Source organism: Arvicanthis niloticus, chromosome 15 (genome assembly GCF_011762505.2).
Source record: "Arvicanthis niloticus isolate mArvNil1 chromosome 15, mArvNil1.pat.X, whole genome shotgun sequence".
Lineage (NCBI taxonomy): Eukaryota > Metazoa > Chordata > Mammalia > Rodentia > Muridae > Arvicanthis > Arvicanthis niloticus.
In genome coordinates, this window is record NC_047672.1 from 20,375,111 (window position 1) to 20,391,400 (window position 16,290).

A 16,290-nucleotide genomic window follows, 5' to 3' on the forward strand; every position below is an offset into this window, starting at 1 on the left:
AATGAACATTGTCCCACCTAAGGTCAGACTAAGCTTCTCTCCCCACCCCCTGCCCCTCCACACCCTCACTCCTCTGTACAATTTTTCTTTAATCTAACACACACTACTTCAACTTATCTATGTATTTAATGGAATCTTTGCCAAAATACCCATACTTTTCACAGACAGAAAATGTTTTGAACCACCACAAAATAGCCCAACCAAATTGCTAAAGTTTTCTGAACAAAGTGGTAGGTCTCACAATATTTGTTTTCAAAGCACACTGGAAGTGACAGTAATCAAAACAGCCACTTAAAACCAGACACACAAACCAATAGAAAAGACAACCCAGCCAGAGTTTGAGTCCCTGTTTTTACAGTCAGTTGATGTCAATAAAATCCTATCTTGGAGATGGTGCTATCCTTTTGTGCAAGGTTCTGTGGAAACTGGACATCTGTAGGCAAAGGAAAAAGAAAACCTAGACACCTATCTTCTGCTGCGTATACAAGTCAATGGAAAATGGCTCAAGACTGAAGTATAAGAGTATAAGATGTGAAAATTTCAGAACACAATATAAGAAAAACACTTAGACTTTGGTCTGAACAGAGATTTCTTTCTTTCTTTCTTTCTTTCTTTCTTTCTTTCTTTCTTTCTTTCTTTCTTTCTTTTTGTCATGATCCAGAAAGCATAAACAACAAAAGCAAAACTAAATATTGGGTCTTTACTGAGCTAAACATGCTTTGATATAGCAAATTAAAAATATCAACATATCAACATTATAAAATGTCAGCCACTGGAGACAAACAACTGAAGGTGCTGTGTTAGATTGTTTATTGTACAAGTGACCAATTTTCAGAATGTGTAAGGAATGTGAATGAAAAAAGGGAACAAAAAGGAAAGACATGGCTGCTCCTAGGTTTGGTGAAGGAGAATGTTTATTGTAGATAAAAGAAAGAGCATAGTCAGAGCCAGGGACATCTGGGAGACCACTGAGTTGACCCATGTGAGGAGGAGGAAAGGGAGAGCCAGGAGAGTAGATGGTAGACAAAAGGGACCAGGTAACTAAAATGGCTGGATTATATGGGAAGGGCAGCCCAGCTCCCGGCAGGAGACTTTTAGGGTAGGAGGTGAGGTATGCCATCCACACCTTGTAACAGGTGGGAACTGAGGGATACTGAGAGAACCTGACAGGCAGGTCCAGGTTGGTATGTTAAATAGGTGCCTCAGTTGGTTTTTCGTCATGGATTTGAGACCTAACAGCTTTGTGAAACAACCATGACAACAAATAATCCAAATTAGAAGTGGGCCAATGACTGGAATAGTCATGTGTCAAGAAAGGATGCATACATGGCCAAAAAGTATAAGCAGTACTGCCCACCATCGTAAATCCTCAGGGGGATAAAATAAAACCATAATAGGATATCAACATGAGAGACATGGGAGATAGATGAGAGGGACAGTGACAGGGATTCTTACAAAGGGGAAAGTAATGAAGCAGGACAAGGATGCAAAGAAAGAGAAACACAATCATGGCTAGTGGAAATTTAAGTTAGCATAGACCTATGAAAACACGATGGAAATTCCTTAAATAAACAGAAGACAGAACTACCATATGGTCTACTAATCCCACTACTGGGCATATATCCAAAAAGAATGGAAAACACTCTGTCACATGCTCTGCACTCTCATGTTTACTGAATTAGCATTCAATTGCAAAGATATCGTGATAGAGAAATGATATTCTTCAGTTATAAAAATAATGAAATAATGGCATTTACAGAAATATGAATGGGACTGGAGATCATTATGGCTATTAAGTGAAGTAAGTTAGTAAAGAAAGGCAAGTAGTGTGTGTTCATATTGTTAGCTAGAAGCTAAAATGTTGATATCAAAAACGGAGAGAATTGAATAGTGATTGCGTAAGTTTGGGAAGTGTATTTTGAATCTTTAAATAGAAAGAAATGGATGTTTGAGTTAAAAAGATATACCTATTACCCGACTGGGGGAGTATATCAGTTAGCAGAACGTTTGCCTAGCTGGATACTCAGTACCACATTAACTTGACATAATAGTCATGACTGAAATAGCAGTACTTAGGGGGAAGAAACAGGAGAACCAGATGTATGAAGGCATCTTTTGTTACATAGTGATTTTGAGGCTAGCCTGGTATACCTGGAACTGGTTTTAAAACGCAGGGATTGGTCTCTGCTATTCCTAGGCTCTCAGAATTTCCGAGTCCTCATCTATGCTGGTTTAGAGGTGTTGGTGGTGAAACTTGGGCTCTTTGGCTTTGCTTAGTGTTGAAAAAAAAAGCTGCATTCCTACAACGTGGTGATTCATTTTAAAGGATTCCCATTGGTATGTTTACAAAGCACTGTTTGTGCAAAGCACAGGAAGCAGGAGATGAAAGAGAAGGTGGTTTCAGTGGACTGGGTGTGACAGATGGTCAAAGGCAGACAGAATTCTCCACTGTGTAGGAAACTGAGCACACAGCAGGTTGCTGGTACTACGCTCCCCGCGGCTTCTAGAAGCTACGCAGGCAGCAGCCTAGGATCGCTCCGGAAGGGGCGGGGCTCTGCGCTCGCGCACCCAGCCTCCTCCGGCGAACAAGCGGGGCGCTCCAGGCCCCGCAGCCGAGCGCCGAGCTGCCGATCCGTCACTCCCGCAGCCCTCGCTCGCGTCGCTCGTGGCTCCACCCGCCATTGTGTAAGTGCGCGGCTGCCCGCGCGGGCTGGCGGGGCGGGGGCGCGGGAGGGAGGGAGGCCGCCCCTCGCCGCCAGTGCCCGGATGGAAGCTGGCGCGTCTGGGTGACTGTCGCGTGGGATCCCGGTCCTCTAGCCTCTGCCTGGGACTTTCCCCCTGCCCACCGCTGCACCTTCCTGGCCTCTCGCAGTGCCTGGTCCAAAGTGCCTGCCGCGGGATGCTTACTCCTGCCGCAGAATTACGTTTGGGAAAGTTTAACTTGGGACTTCTTTTCTTTTCCATACAGAACCCATACCCCGCTATGGAGCATGCCTTTACCCCGCTGGAGCCCCTGCTACCCACGGGTACCGTATTCCTTACCATGCTACAGTGTCAGCACCAGCCCCGCACTGGGATCACATTCCTACCCTGAAGGCCTTAACCCCAAACTCGGTTTTCTCTTTCCGGTGGGCAAGTTGAGCAACCACACCTGTGCCTCTGTTTCCCTGTTTGAAAAGTGAACGTAAATATTTAGTCTTTGCCCTGTGGAACTTTTGTGAGGACTGAGCGAGTTGATACAGTCTGTGTCCTCAACCTGAGGTTCCAAGAGTAAACAAACATCCACCACACTGAACACACATATCCAACAGTGGAACATTTGTCATTGGGATCATGAGATCTTGAGAGATGTCGATAGCTGTCTGTCGGGGACGCTTTTCTAATCACCTTGAAAGTACCTGAACTTAGTATAAGATCAGTACATGGTTATATACAGTGTCTTAAACGTTTAACCCTACGGATTTTAATTTTTTATTATAAACTTTTTTGGTGCTGGGGATGGAGTCCAGAGCTTTGAAAATGCTAGGTAAAATAAATACTCTTACCAGTAAACTGTGTGCCCAGCCCCGATAATTTCAAACTTTGAAACTATCGAACTCCACATGGTAATATGTGGAATGAGTTTTATTAGTAGCATTTATTCTTATGTAATTTGACTACACGGAGAAATTGTAAGGCTAGATGTATTTAATTTTCAAATTACATTTTGAGTCGATGTTTGTGTAGGTGCATATGCATATGGAGGCCAGGTGTCAGTCCTTGGGTGTGGTTCCTCAGGTGTTATCCACTTTGTTATTGGATTTAACACTGGTCTGGAAATGATTGATTAGGCTAGGCTGGGTGGCTGGCATATTGGATAGGGACCCCGGGTATCTTAATGGGGCCACCTCCCTGGATCTAGTATTATAAGTGTTAGTCACTGCCATGTGTTTTTATGTGGGTTCTGAGATTGAATTTAGTTCTTGCTGCTTTCTTGACTGAACTGCCCTCCACCCCAGCCCCCTTTTCCCAATTAGTTTCTATTATATTTTCACAGTGTAGAATTTTGGGTTCATCATCAGTTTCAGAAGAAACATCATTTTTCCATGACCGCCTTTAATTTTTATAAGTGTGTGGATCCAGGGGTCTTGTTCTGCGTTTTGAATTTGATTTGTATTTACCACTACTACATCCTGGGTGTACTGATGGGAAAAGCCAAAGGCTACAGTAATAACAGTAGGTGATATTGATCTTCATGTACAGTCATGTGTCCCTTAAGGACTGAGATGGGTTCTAAGAAACATAAGGTCAGCGAGTCTGTCAATTGTGTGAACATGCTAGAGTCTATCTGTGAACATTAAGAGGGAGACCATGACGCTGGTGTATATGGTCCCGTGAACAACCTTGTATACCACTAGTGCATTGTTGATTCCTTTTATCTTATATAGGTGAGGAAAAGAGTGATAGATTGAGAATTAAAACAGGTTTTTTTTTTTTTTTTTTTTTTTTTTTTTAATCAATGTGGTTATGAGGTTTCCAGTTTATCGCTGTAAACAGTTTTTCAGACATAAAGCATCACAACATCTTGTAAATTAAATTTCACAGTTTTTAATTATCTAATAATGGCAGAACCAACAGCATTTCCAAAACTAAACATTTGATCCTGGTGGGCTTGCTGACCTTCAGATCGCTTACCAAGAATGTTAGTGTGTGAAAAATTGTCAGTTTTCTGCCTTGAAAGAAGTGCAGAGCGGGCTGAGTGGTATAAGATGATGATGAAGAATTTGAATCTACGGATTTTAATGTTAGTCCTGCCGCTTAGTGGTTCTCAGACCTTATGTTTCAGTTTCTTCAACTGGAGAGCAGAGGTATGCCATGGGGCACTATCATTGGCACTATCAGTGAATACATGTAAAGCAGTTCCATTCACTAGCTAGGAGCTATTTTAGATTCAATGGCAGAATCTGAACGCGAACAAAATGGCCTGGGAGTTCAGGGCCAGTTCTGACGTGGGAATAGCAATGTACAGGAATTGAAGTGCTCTGCCTTCGATTTTATTACAGGCTCAGTGGAGAAGCCTTGACTCTTTAATCTTGTGCATTTTTATGTCTACACTGGAGCAAGGTCTGTAACACTTGCGTATAGATACCTGTGTCAAGTACAAAATCGCCAAGCCAGGATCAGTGCTCCTGGGGTGGTTTTCAGAATTTCTTCCTCTGTATTCCCATCTAATTTTTAGCTTTGGCTTTGAAAACAGGGTCCAGAGGTATGATTCTGTTGACTTTAGATCCATGTAAGATGGAATAAAATTGAATGGTAACTGTGAGGCCAGCACAGTGCCTAGGTCTATATAGTAATTTAGGAAGTACTGGAGGTTATTTATTTATTTATTTTTATTGTAGATCTTTTTTTTTTTTTTTTTTAAATGAGGTAAATAAAGCCTTTCTCAAACTGCTAATATTTTACTGTAGTCTTCTGGAAATAACTGATAATACTTATTTCAAACAAAAAGGAAATTTATAAATTGTTTTGTAGAGGACTATTTTGGAAAAGTGAGTTAAAATGTATATGTATTTTAATGTCAGATATTTTTCTAGATGTTGTTCATTTTTTTCCCAAAGAAACTAGAAGTGTTTCTAAGGAAGCAGACCATTCTGCTTAGCCGAAAGGCTCATTCTAAAAAGTTACATGACAGCTAGGGGCTCAGCTTCGTGGTATAGTATGTGCCTTGCATATTTGTGCTTGGGTTTGTGCTTCATTCTCACTAAAGGCAAACAGCTTTACGCCTTCTGAAGTGTGGGCTCAAGTATTTAAATAACTAAACTTAGAAAGTAACTCTCTTTTTTACCAAGTTCCATTGACTTCTTGTAGATCATATAGAGAAATATCTTACTATTTGTTCCTCCCTCCCTCCCTCCCTTTTTCTCTCTTTTCCTCCCTCCCTCTCTCTCTTTCTCCCTTCCTCTCTTCCTGCCTCCCTCTCTTCCTCTCTTCTTCTTTTCTCTCTGTTTATTCACTTCAACCTTGCTACACAGTGAAAGCCTCAGAGCTTCTGGTCTCCACATCTCCTCCTGTTGTGATCACAGATGCTTCTCACCACCACACCTGATTTGATGTAGTAGTGGGGATCCATCCTAGGGCTCTAAAGCACCCTACCCACTGGACTCCATCTCCACACCAAGTTTTCTGTTGTTCCAATTAGTAAGACACATTCAAATTGGTCTTTTTAAAGGGTCATATTATTAAAATTTGTATGGTTCCTCTCATACACTTCATACTTTGATAACAGCTTTTTGAAAATAAATGCACACGTATCAGTTGGGTAAATTTCTAGGAATGAAATTGCTGGGTGGAAGACATGTGTGCATTTCCAAGGTCAGGAAATCGATGAGCTAACTAGTGCTTTTCTGTTGGTTCTGTGGGAGATTCAGCAGTGTAAGAGTCTGTGTTTTCTGTCCAGCAGTGCACAGTGGAGTGGGAGGTCAGGAACAGTGTACGAGGGAGTCTAGTTAGGTATAGAACTGCAGGGTCTCCAGAGAGGGAGACTAGGAAGGCAGGAGGAGGCAAAGAAGTCACGCTGAGCAGACTCTATTTGCATCTCTAAAAGGGCATGGATTTAATTGGTGAGTCCCATAGGAAATGAGCACTTGTAAGACTTGAGCCAGCCTCAGAACGGGCTGGTAGGAGTGGCACCTAGAGTGGCAGCTGTGTGCAGAGATGAGTGGAGCTGGAGGCATTGGTGGGAGCTTGGGTATGGCTGAGAGATGAATACAGTCAGGACATGGAGCATAGAGAGCCCTTTCAGGGAAGGTTTAGAGGTGTCTGTGCATTTCTTATTTAGAATATTCCATAAAGAACAGTCTTTAGACTACCCTAAAGCAAGCAGCTCAAGTAAATCATGTTACCTCAGCTAGGTGCACATTTACCATCCCAGCACTTGAGAGGCTGAAGCAAGAGGTTTACAAAACAGAACATGTATCACGGTTCTTTCCTAAATAAACACAGTCGTGCATCTTTGTTGGGGGCCGACTTTTAACAGAAAGCGGCTATCAGCTTTGCAGCCATCTTGAGCCATATACCCTGACATGAGATTTGGATTACAATAGCCTACAACAGCTGAGCACACTCCGATAATCTTAGTTTAGATACCTTGAGATTAAAGGTGTATGAGATTAAAGGTGTATGAGATTAAAGGTGTGTGAGATTAAAGGTGTGTGAGATTAAAGGTGTGTGACTTAAGAGTATGATTTAGAAGTATAGAGATCAGAGTTAGAGACAAGACCTAAGGGCATGATTAAAGGTGTAACTTAGAGGCGTGGCTTAGAAATGAGACATATAAAAGGCAGAGACAGAACAGATCAAAAATCAGACTATAGAAGACAGAACCAGGCTATAGAATGAGACTATAGAGGGAGAATCAGACAGGAGACACTTAGAGGAAGAGAGATAGAAGAATAAACAGGATTGAATCATACCCTGTCTGGTCTCCATTCTTTGAGTCTGCCCTCACCCTCGCTCTTGCTGAACCCCGACCTGCAGACCGGAGCAGCAGCTTGGGCTGGGATACAGTGGCTGCCCAAACGTGGGTTGGCCCGGGCCTCAACATTTTGCCTGGGCTGCAACATTTATTTTGGCCGCCCCAACGTGGGGCTAGTGTGGACCCCGACATTATTTTGGCGCCCGAACAGGGACTCGAGCTTGGGCCTCAACACATCTTTTCATAGATACTTATGTATACAGTTGCCTTAAGTTTGTAAAGGAGCTGAAAAATTCTCATCATGTAGTGTCTTTCACACATTTACAGAAACACTGAGTTAGAGTTTGCCTATGGTAACCTGTGCCACATTGTGTGGGGCTTGTCACTGAGGAGCAAAAGGCTATGCCATTCAAGTTTGTGTGAGTATACTCTGATATTCACGTGATGAAATGATATCAGGAGATATTTTCAAATCTTATATTGGTTTTGCAGCCCTCCAGGGTCTGACTCTTGGTTATCATCCGGGTTCCTCTGTCCTTTACTTTTTATTGCTGGTATTTATATACTAACGTGAACATTTATTCCAACTTCAATGTCTTTTCCTTAGGTCATTCAGTATTTACCACCTAGAAAGCTCCTTATTAATTGTTGGAATTGTTATTCTTAAATCTTACCCATTCTAATAGATACTTAGTGCTAGCAAGTAGTTCAGTTTGCATCTCCTGTATAGTTTTTAATATATTTTATCAGGACTTTGAATATCTATAAACATTTCTCTACAAAGGATTTATATATTTTGGTTAGAACTGTTAAAATTACAGTCTGTCTGTTGTTTGTGTGTGTATATGCACATATATATGTGTCGATGCATATATACTACAACAAACATGTGGAAGTCATAGGTCAAATATGCAGTCAGTTCTTTCACCGTGTGGGCCCTGACAGTTGAACTCAGATTGTCAGCTTGCTGGTAGGCACCTTTACCCACATATTGTGGGGCTTTTGGGGATCCCGCTTGAGGTTTAATAATAAAGACAGATATATCTATATATTTTAGGGCTGTTGGCCTTTTTGCTGGGACAGTCTCCCAGCTAATTTCTTAACCTGACTTTTCAGCCATTTTGTTCTTCTACTTGGTTCTCACTGCCTAGTTCCAGCTCTGTCCTGTTCCTGTTTTGTATTTGTCTGGCCAGATATTCTGCTGATCTTTCTGCCCCAGCTCCAAACTGCCAGCCCTTATGCAAAAAACACTCCTTATTCAACTGTTTGGCTTTGGGGCTATGTTCTGCCCTTGGAAACTGGCCTTTCTTTTTTGATCAGGTGAGGAAGTGACACACATTTACATATCCTGCTACTCTAGTACCTGTTTGATTAACAATAGAAACACCAGCATGCACTTTTCATAGCTGCTAAATACAATATTTGTGGATCATCTTCCATACCCACAGGGTTATTTTGCTTGTGCTAGGTACAGTATTGTAATTTTGATATTTTATCAATAAAGTTAGACGATTACCTCTTGAATATTGAGGAGAGTTGCGAAGATGATGGATATATAGGGAGAACTGAAATATTTTACCCATTCTCTTCATTTTTTGTTGGGGACCTCACTGCCAAATGTTGGAACCCGCACTTCCAAAAGCTTGGGGGCCAAAATTGTTAGAGCCCACACTGCCCCAAGCTTTGGGGGCTAAATTGTCCCAGCTCGTACTGCTGCTCTGGTCCTCGGGTCAGGGTTCATCAAGAGAGAGAGGGCGGACTCGAAGAATGGAGACCAGACAGAGTGTGATTCAGTCCCATTTATTCTCAAGTCTCTCTTCTTCTCTTTTTCCAAGTCTCTTGTTCCTAGTCCAAGTCCCAAGTCCCGAGTTTTTAGTCCCTAGTTCCTAGTCCCTAGTCCCTAGTTCTTAGTCCCTAGTGCCTCCAAGTTCCAGTTTCCAGTACCCCTCTTCTGTCTGCCTCTTGCCTTTTATAAGTCTGACTTCTCAAGTCACACCTTTAAGTCACACACACCCAAGGGAAAATCCTGGGTATATAAAACAAGATGTTATCAGAGTGTGCTCAGCTGTTGTAGGCTGCTGAAAACAAGTCTCTTGTCAGGGTATATGGCTCAAGATGGCTGCAAGGATGATAGCTGCCTTCTGTTGGCTTCCCACAATGTTTCAGACTTCAGCTTTTTAAACGAATAAAGAATAATATTTGACCAGTAGGGCATTGCTGTTTTAAGTGTTGTGAACACAGGGCGCTTCTCTGTGAATTATTGTAAATCTTCACTTTCCCCTTACTTTTCAGTTCATGAGATCATGTCTGTCACCAAGCCCCACAGCTCTGTATGTTTGAAACATTTAACAGAAAGTAAAATGTATGTCCACTTGACACAATGTGCAGTCACAGTGGGGGACTGTCTACCTTAGGTTGGTCCATGGGCCTGTCTTTGGGGAGTTGTCTTGGTTAGATTTATTGATGTGAGAAGGCCCAGTTTGGAAGTGGAAGGCATGCATTAATTGGTTCTTCTCTGCTCATGACTGCAGATGTGATAGAACTCCCTGCTTCAGGCTCCGGCTGCTGTGAGTCTCCTGCTATAACGGCTTGTAGCTTGAAAGGATGAGATATAATAAAACCTTTTGCTCCTAAGCTGCTTTGGTTACAAGGTATTTTAGTAGAGGAACAGACATAAAACTTAAGACAGAGAGGCAAGAGGATTGCTGTTTAAGGCCATTCTTGTCTACATAGTGGGTTTCAGTCGAGCAGAGACTAGAGCATGATGCCACATCTCAGCATACAAACACCAACAAAAGTCTATAAAAAGTTAAGAAAAAGTTTAAAATATATTTTACAATATGTGTCTATTAGCCTTTTGCCACCCACTAATGAAATTCTTGGCATAGATGATTTACAAAGGTGATTTATTTAACTTTCAATTTTGGAACTTAAATTCCAAGAATAGGTAGAGTGCCATGGATTTAGCCTCTAGTGAGGGTTGAGGATACTTGCCCATTGTGACAAGGCTCCATGTGGGAGCAAACATATCTCTATCAGAGGCCAGCAGAGATGGGGTTCTCTCAGTATATACTACTAGGTGTGCCTCAGCTCTTACAGGTTTGTACAACCTGACAAAGCTCCACCTTATGTACCAAGCCTTACGTTAAAGTGGTATGTCATCCTAAAACTGTAGCATACTCTCTAGATAAAGTTAGAAAATAAAATGAGCTGGCTGTGTATTTCAACGGCAGAGTACTTTAGTATGGATATGTTCCTGAGTTCCATCTACCACACTGCCCAAAATAGAACCACACTTCAACCCCTCAGAGGCTGCAGATGTTGCCATAGCATATGTATGTGTCTTTCCAGATATTTACTGTGTATACATATGCACTTAAGGTCTTTAAAAACAAACATGGGATGATGGTATAAGTTGCTGTATTCAGTTGAGACTCTGCTTACCATCTTTCATAGTATGCAGTGCTGTCCATTATTCTAGAATGTTCTTTTCCAGGGACTTTCTTCCAGTGAGGACTACCTGTGCATTGAGTCCAGTCTTTTTGAATCTGCCACTGTTACTCACACTTTTAATTCTCCTTGACATTGTTGACATTTTAAATAAAGCTTTTATATCAGCCTTAAATAGATTTGATGGAATAAGAAATAGAGCAATTTGATATGTCATACAACTCACTGTAGAATATAACTTCCGAGTCAAAAATTCCATTTTAGTCTCTCTACACAATTTGATCTTCATAAATAAATTTTATGCTGGTAAGGCTTTTATTGATCACTTTACATTTCTTTGCAAAAAGATTATATAGACTTAAATTTAGAAAAGATTTCTTTGAGCACGATGCTCTTGGGAGTTATTTCTTCTAAATTGAATTGCCATTATTGAGGTTTATTCTAAACTTGATTACCATTTTAAGTATTATTAATGCACATTTGATCCAGTCAGCATAAGTATATTACAGACTTTTGTAATAACTAACATTTACATGACATTGTATGCTCAGCACAGTTCTAATGCTTCAATAGGGCAATGCTTGTGGGAAGTTTGTGGAAATAAAAGGCAGCCTAGCTTTGAGCTTTACGTGTCTTCATCTTAGTTGTGATGCCTTCCCGTGTCACTTAGTTTCTAGGAGCCTTGTCTCTAACTATGCAAAAGAAGAATAAATATAAACATTAGGTCCCTGGGAAGTTGAAGATATTTTAAAGTAAGTTTGAGAGGCCTGTTCAAATGTTAAGTTATCTTATTAGAACTAAATAAGCAACATACTGATTATTAGAACCTACGAACCTACTCTAATTAGTCAGTAATTTTTTTTTTCCTGATAAATCCTTAAGTGAGATTGCTATTTATTTGAGTAAGAGCATTTGGTCTAGTTAGGTGAGAGAGTTCTAGGTAAGGCTAAGCGACTATCTCTCTTACTCCAATTACATGCATTCATGCACATTGAATTTTGTTACTATATATGCATGTGGTTAGTAGTTGTGGACCAGCATACTTTGTTGATTAAGTTGTTAATGACTTGAAATATTCTGTTATTAAAGCTATTGTATTTCTGGGCACTTTATGTCTGTTGAAAATGTCTGATCAAATTTAAGTTGGTATAATAAAACCTGAGGTAAATATCATTATTGGCCAGTTATCAGTGGCATACCTGGATCTTCTGTCTCAAAATTCTGACCTTTATGAATGATAAAGACACCCTCCATAGGCCTCTGATCTCTGTATTTTGCCCAGTACTCACATTTCAAGACCCAAGTGACAACATTCATATGTGTGGTACGTGCTGATATCCTTTAATCTACTTAGCAAACCAGAAGAAACTCTGAAGTGGGAGAGTAGATTTGATGACTGTGAATTTGTAGTAAAAATTGTTTTTTGGTCATACTACCCAGCCAACTTGGGACAGTTGATAGACTTTCGGGCTTTGTTCTCTAGATCTGTGCTCTGCATTACTGTAGCCACTAGCTACATGTGGCCCTTTAGCATCTGAACTCCACTGCTTCTATAGCTGACTATAGTGTGAGTAAAAAGACAAAAACTGCCCACTCTACTATTAGAACATTTTCAACATTTTGCAACAATATACTGTTACCTGGGCAGCCTTAACTGAGCCACAGTTGGTTGCTCTAAAAACAGATTTTGAGAGGGCAGAGAGATGGGTCAGTGGTTGAAAGCATATACTGCTATTGCTGAGGCCCAGTTTGGTTCTCTCAGACACACTAAATACATATAAAGTAAAAAAATATAAATCTTTTTTTAAAATGTCAGTACTTAATTTTCCTATAGTTATGAATGCCAAAAGTCCAAGACCAATTTCTTTTGATTTGGTTTGGCTTCTTCTGCCTGTCTTACTTTTTGTCTTGCAAATGATACTCAGTTCCTATGCACAGCCATGATTTATGGTTCGTGGTTCTCATTATACTCTTTTGATACGAACAACCATCAACAATTGCAGTTCCCAGTCAGCTATGAAAATATAAACTTACACATTTGGCATCAAGTAGTAGTCTTTGCTGTTGCTGAGCTGTTATATATATCTGGTTTGTAGGGCTGCTAAATGTGCTTTTAACTTAACAGTACTTTCAGTTTCTGGCAATTTTATAAATACATAACCTGATTGTAGTTGGAGGGACTCTTGTAGTACAATGATTACCAAGGAAGTTTTAAAATCACTGTAAGAGAATGTAGCTGTCATGTAGAGAGTCACTTTTTTTTCCTTTCTTAGGTGTTGTGTGTGTATCTGTACATTTGTTTGTTCATTCAATACTTTGTGATTATCCACTGTTAAAGAAGCATTGTTCAGTAGTTTTTATTAAGGTACAGTAAGAAAGAGTCCATTCATGACCATGGAGGTTAATACAGGGACTCCTGCAGCCAGATCTTGTAATGTTCCCGAGAGATTGGAGAGAATGTGTATGTAGCATGGTCAAGTGGGACTTGGTAACCACGGAGCACGGTGGGCAATCAGTGAATGGAACATTTTTAAGAGGAGATATTAGATGTTAGGGAGTTTTACTTTAAAAAGCCTAGAAGGATTCTTGCTGAAGACAGGGTACACACACATCAGTTGGGGGATGGTAGAGGATGAGAAGCCCCTTAGGATATTGAAGATGGAACACAGCCACATCATGTTTTGAAAGAGCTGTACAAAGGGCCTTTGTGAAGGTTCAGATCCTGACCAAAGTCTGGCCAAACAGATTCTTTGTTATGATACGGTTCTTGCTCTGTGTAACAAAGTAACTGAGAAATTTATAGGAGGGGAAGTCTAGAAATATGCTCACCAGAGGTAGAGAATTTGCTTCTCATGGAGATAAAGTAGAAGGAAGAAGAGGAGGAGAAAGAAAGAAATTTAGAAATTTCCTTTGGTGTCAGTCCAGGGTTGCTTGTTCTGTTACTGTGGGGCTCTGGTGGCAACCCACAGTACTTGATGATAAGGTGCACTTTGTGGAGTAGGCTGCCCATCTCTTGGTTTCTGGGACGCAACATATCCTTGAAGGAACATTCCCAACCTGTACCCATGACCTAAGTTCCTCAGTAGGCCCTGCCTCTCAGAGGTTTTCCCACTCCCAAAAGTTTCTGGTGACCAATCTTTGGAGGACAAATAAGTTTCAACCTAAAACACTCTGAAAAAGATTCAGCCTACAACAGATGGTTTAAGATAATAAACACCATTTTGTATGCAATTAAAATGTTCCCAATAGCATCTTAAGAGGGGGCAATATCATAATTTCTTTTAAACTAGTATCTGTAAAACGTTGCTTTAACTTGTGATCAGTACAAAGGGCATAGATGGTAGGGTTTACATTTCCTGTTCTAAGTTTCTAAGCTTCAGGAGGTGGTTTGCATTTCTGTCACATCTTAGTTTAGATGCTAAGTCTTCATTGGATATACTTGATATATATTTACTTTGTAATGTAATTTATTACAGGTGGCAAATAAACCTCTTTGTAAGGCTGCTGCTAATGATTGTGGTATTTTATTGTCAGGGTCTAGCTAGGAAAATCTAAAAGACAGACTGGACCTTAGAGTTTCAAGAGTTAATCCTAACATTTTTTTTTTATTGATCCATGAATAGCCTCATAATGTTATAATTAACTTCACAGACAATGAAAAGAATATCCCTTCTCCAATGTCGGCCCTGGTTAAAGGTGTTAGCTACAGATGGAGGGGTGAAGCCTGGGTGTTCTGCTTATGTGTTTTTTTGTGTCAGTTTGCCTTTGTTGATTGCACTGAAGTAGTATGCCTGCCTTTGAAATCTAGCTAAGGGTGGTCCTTGAGTACAATAGAAGTTTTCTTGTCTCAAGAGTGCATATCGCAGAGAGCGAAGCTGTCACACAAAATCAATGTCCATCTGAGCCACTTCAGAGCAGTGGCTTTCAGGTCGTTTGTCGTGTCTCAATGAATGAAATTTGGGACAGTTGGGAGGGTGAGTTTAGACAGGAGTTTTATGAAGGAATTGTGGGTGGGAGCAGAAGACAGCTCCTCTATAGCAGGATCCTGTACCATGTGTGCCCTGTGTGCCCTGTGTGCCCTGTGTGCCATGTGTGCCCTGTGTGCCATGTGTGCCATGTGTGCCATGTGTGTCATGTGTGCCATGTGTGCCATGTGTGCCATGTGTGTCATGTGTGCCATGTGTGTGTACCATGTGTGCCATGTGTACCATGTGTGCCCTGTGCCATGTGTGCCATGTGTGCCATGTGTGCCATGTGTACCATGTGTGCCATGTGTACCATGTGTGCCATGTGTGCCATGTGTGTGTACCATGTGTGCCATGTGTGCCATGTGTGTCATGTGTGTCATGTGTGCCCTGTGTGCCATGTGTGCCCTGTGTGCCATGTGTATCATGTGTGCCCTGTGTGCCATGTGTGCCCTGTGTGCCCTGTGTGCCCTGTGTGTCATGTGTGCCATGTGTGCCATGTGTGCCATGTGTACCATGTGTGCCCTGTGTGCCATGTGTGCCCTGTGTGCCCTGTGTGCCATGTGTGCCCTGTGTGCCCTGTGTGCCATGTGTGCCATGTGTGCCATGTGTGCCATGTGTGCCATGTGTGCCATGTGTATCATGTGTGCCCTGTGTGCCATGTGTGCCATGTGTGCCCTGTGTGCCATGTGTGCCATGTGTGCCATGTGTGTCATGTGTGTCATGTGTGCCCTGTGTGCCATGTGTGCTCTGTGTGCCATGTGTATCATGTGTGCCATGTGTATCATGTGTGCCCTGTGTGCCATGTGTGCCCTGTGTGCCCTGTGTGCCATGTGTGCCCTGTGTGCCATGTGTATCATGTGTGCCCTGTGTGCCATGTGTGCCCTGTGTGCCATGTGTATCATGTGTGCCCTGTGTGCCATGTGTGCCATGTGTGCCCTGTGTGCCATGTGTGCCATGTGTGCCATGTGTGTCATGTGTGTCATGTGTGCCCTGTGTGCCATGTGTGCCCTGTGTGCCATGTGTATCATGTGTGCCCTGTGTGCCATGTGTGCCCTGTGTGCCCTGTGTGCCCTGTGTGTCATGTGTGCCATGTGTGCCATGTGTGCCATGTGTACCATGTGTGCCCTGTGTGCCATGTGTGCCCTGTGTGCCATGTGTGCCCTGTGTGCCCTGTGTGCCATGTGTGCCCTGTGTGCCATGTGTGCCATGTGTGCCATGTTTGCCATGTGTATCATGTGTGCCCTGTGTGCCATGTGTGCCATGTGTGCCCTGTGTGCCATGTGTGCCCTGTGTGTAATGTGTGTCATGTGTGCCCTGTGTGCCATGTGTGCCCTGTGTGCCATGTGTATCATGTGTGCCATGTGTATCATGTGTGCCCTGTGTGCCATGTGTGCCCTGTGTGCCCTGTGTGCCATG

At 41.9% G+C, this 16,290-nt stretch overlaps 1 protein-coding gene across 2 annotated transcripts in view; it reads left to right on the plus strand.

The window, feature by feature from the left end:
* Positions 1-2,442: 2,442 nt before the first annotated feature.
* The window catches only part of Tpk1 (thiamin pyrophosphokinase 1), a 323,577-nt gene continuing 309,729 nt past the window's right edge, over positions 2,443-16,290 (plus strand). For both annotated transcript variants that reach the window (XM_034519348.2, XM_034519349.2), the window contains exons 1-2: positions 2,443-2,685; positions 2,969-3,026. In XM_034519348.2, coding sequence (XP_034375239.1) covers positions 2,984-3,026 — 43 coding nt within the window. In that variant the 5' untranslated portion in view covers positions 2,443-2,685; positions 2,969-2,983. The remainder of the gene's footprint in view (positions 2,686-2,968; positions 3,027-16,290) is intronic.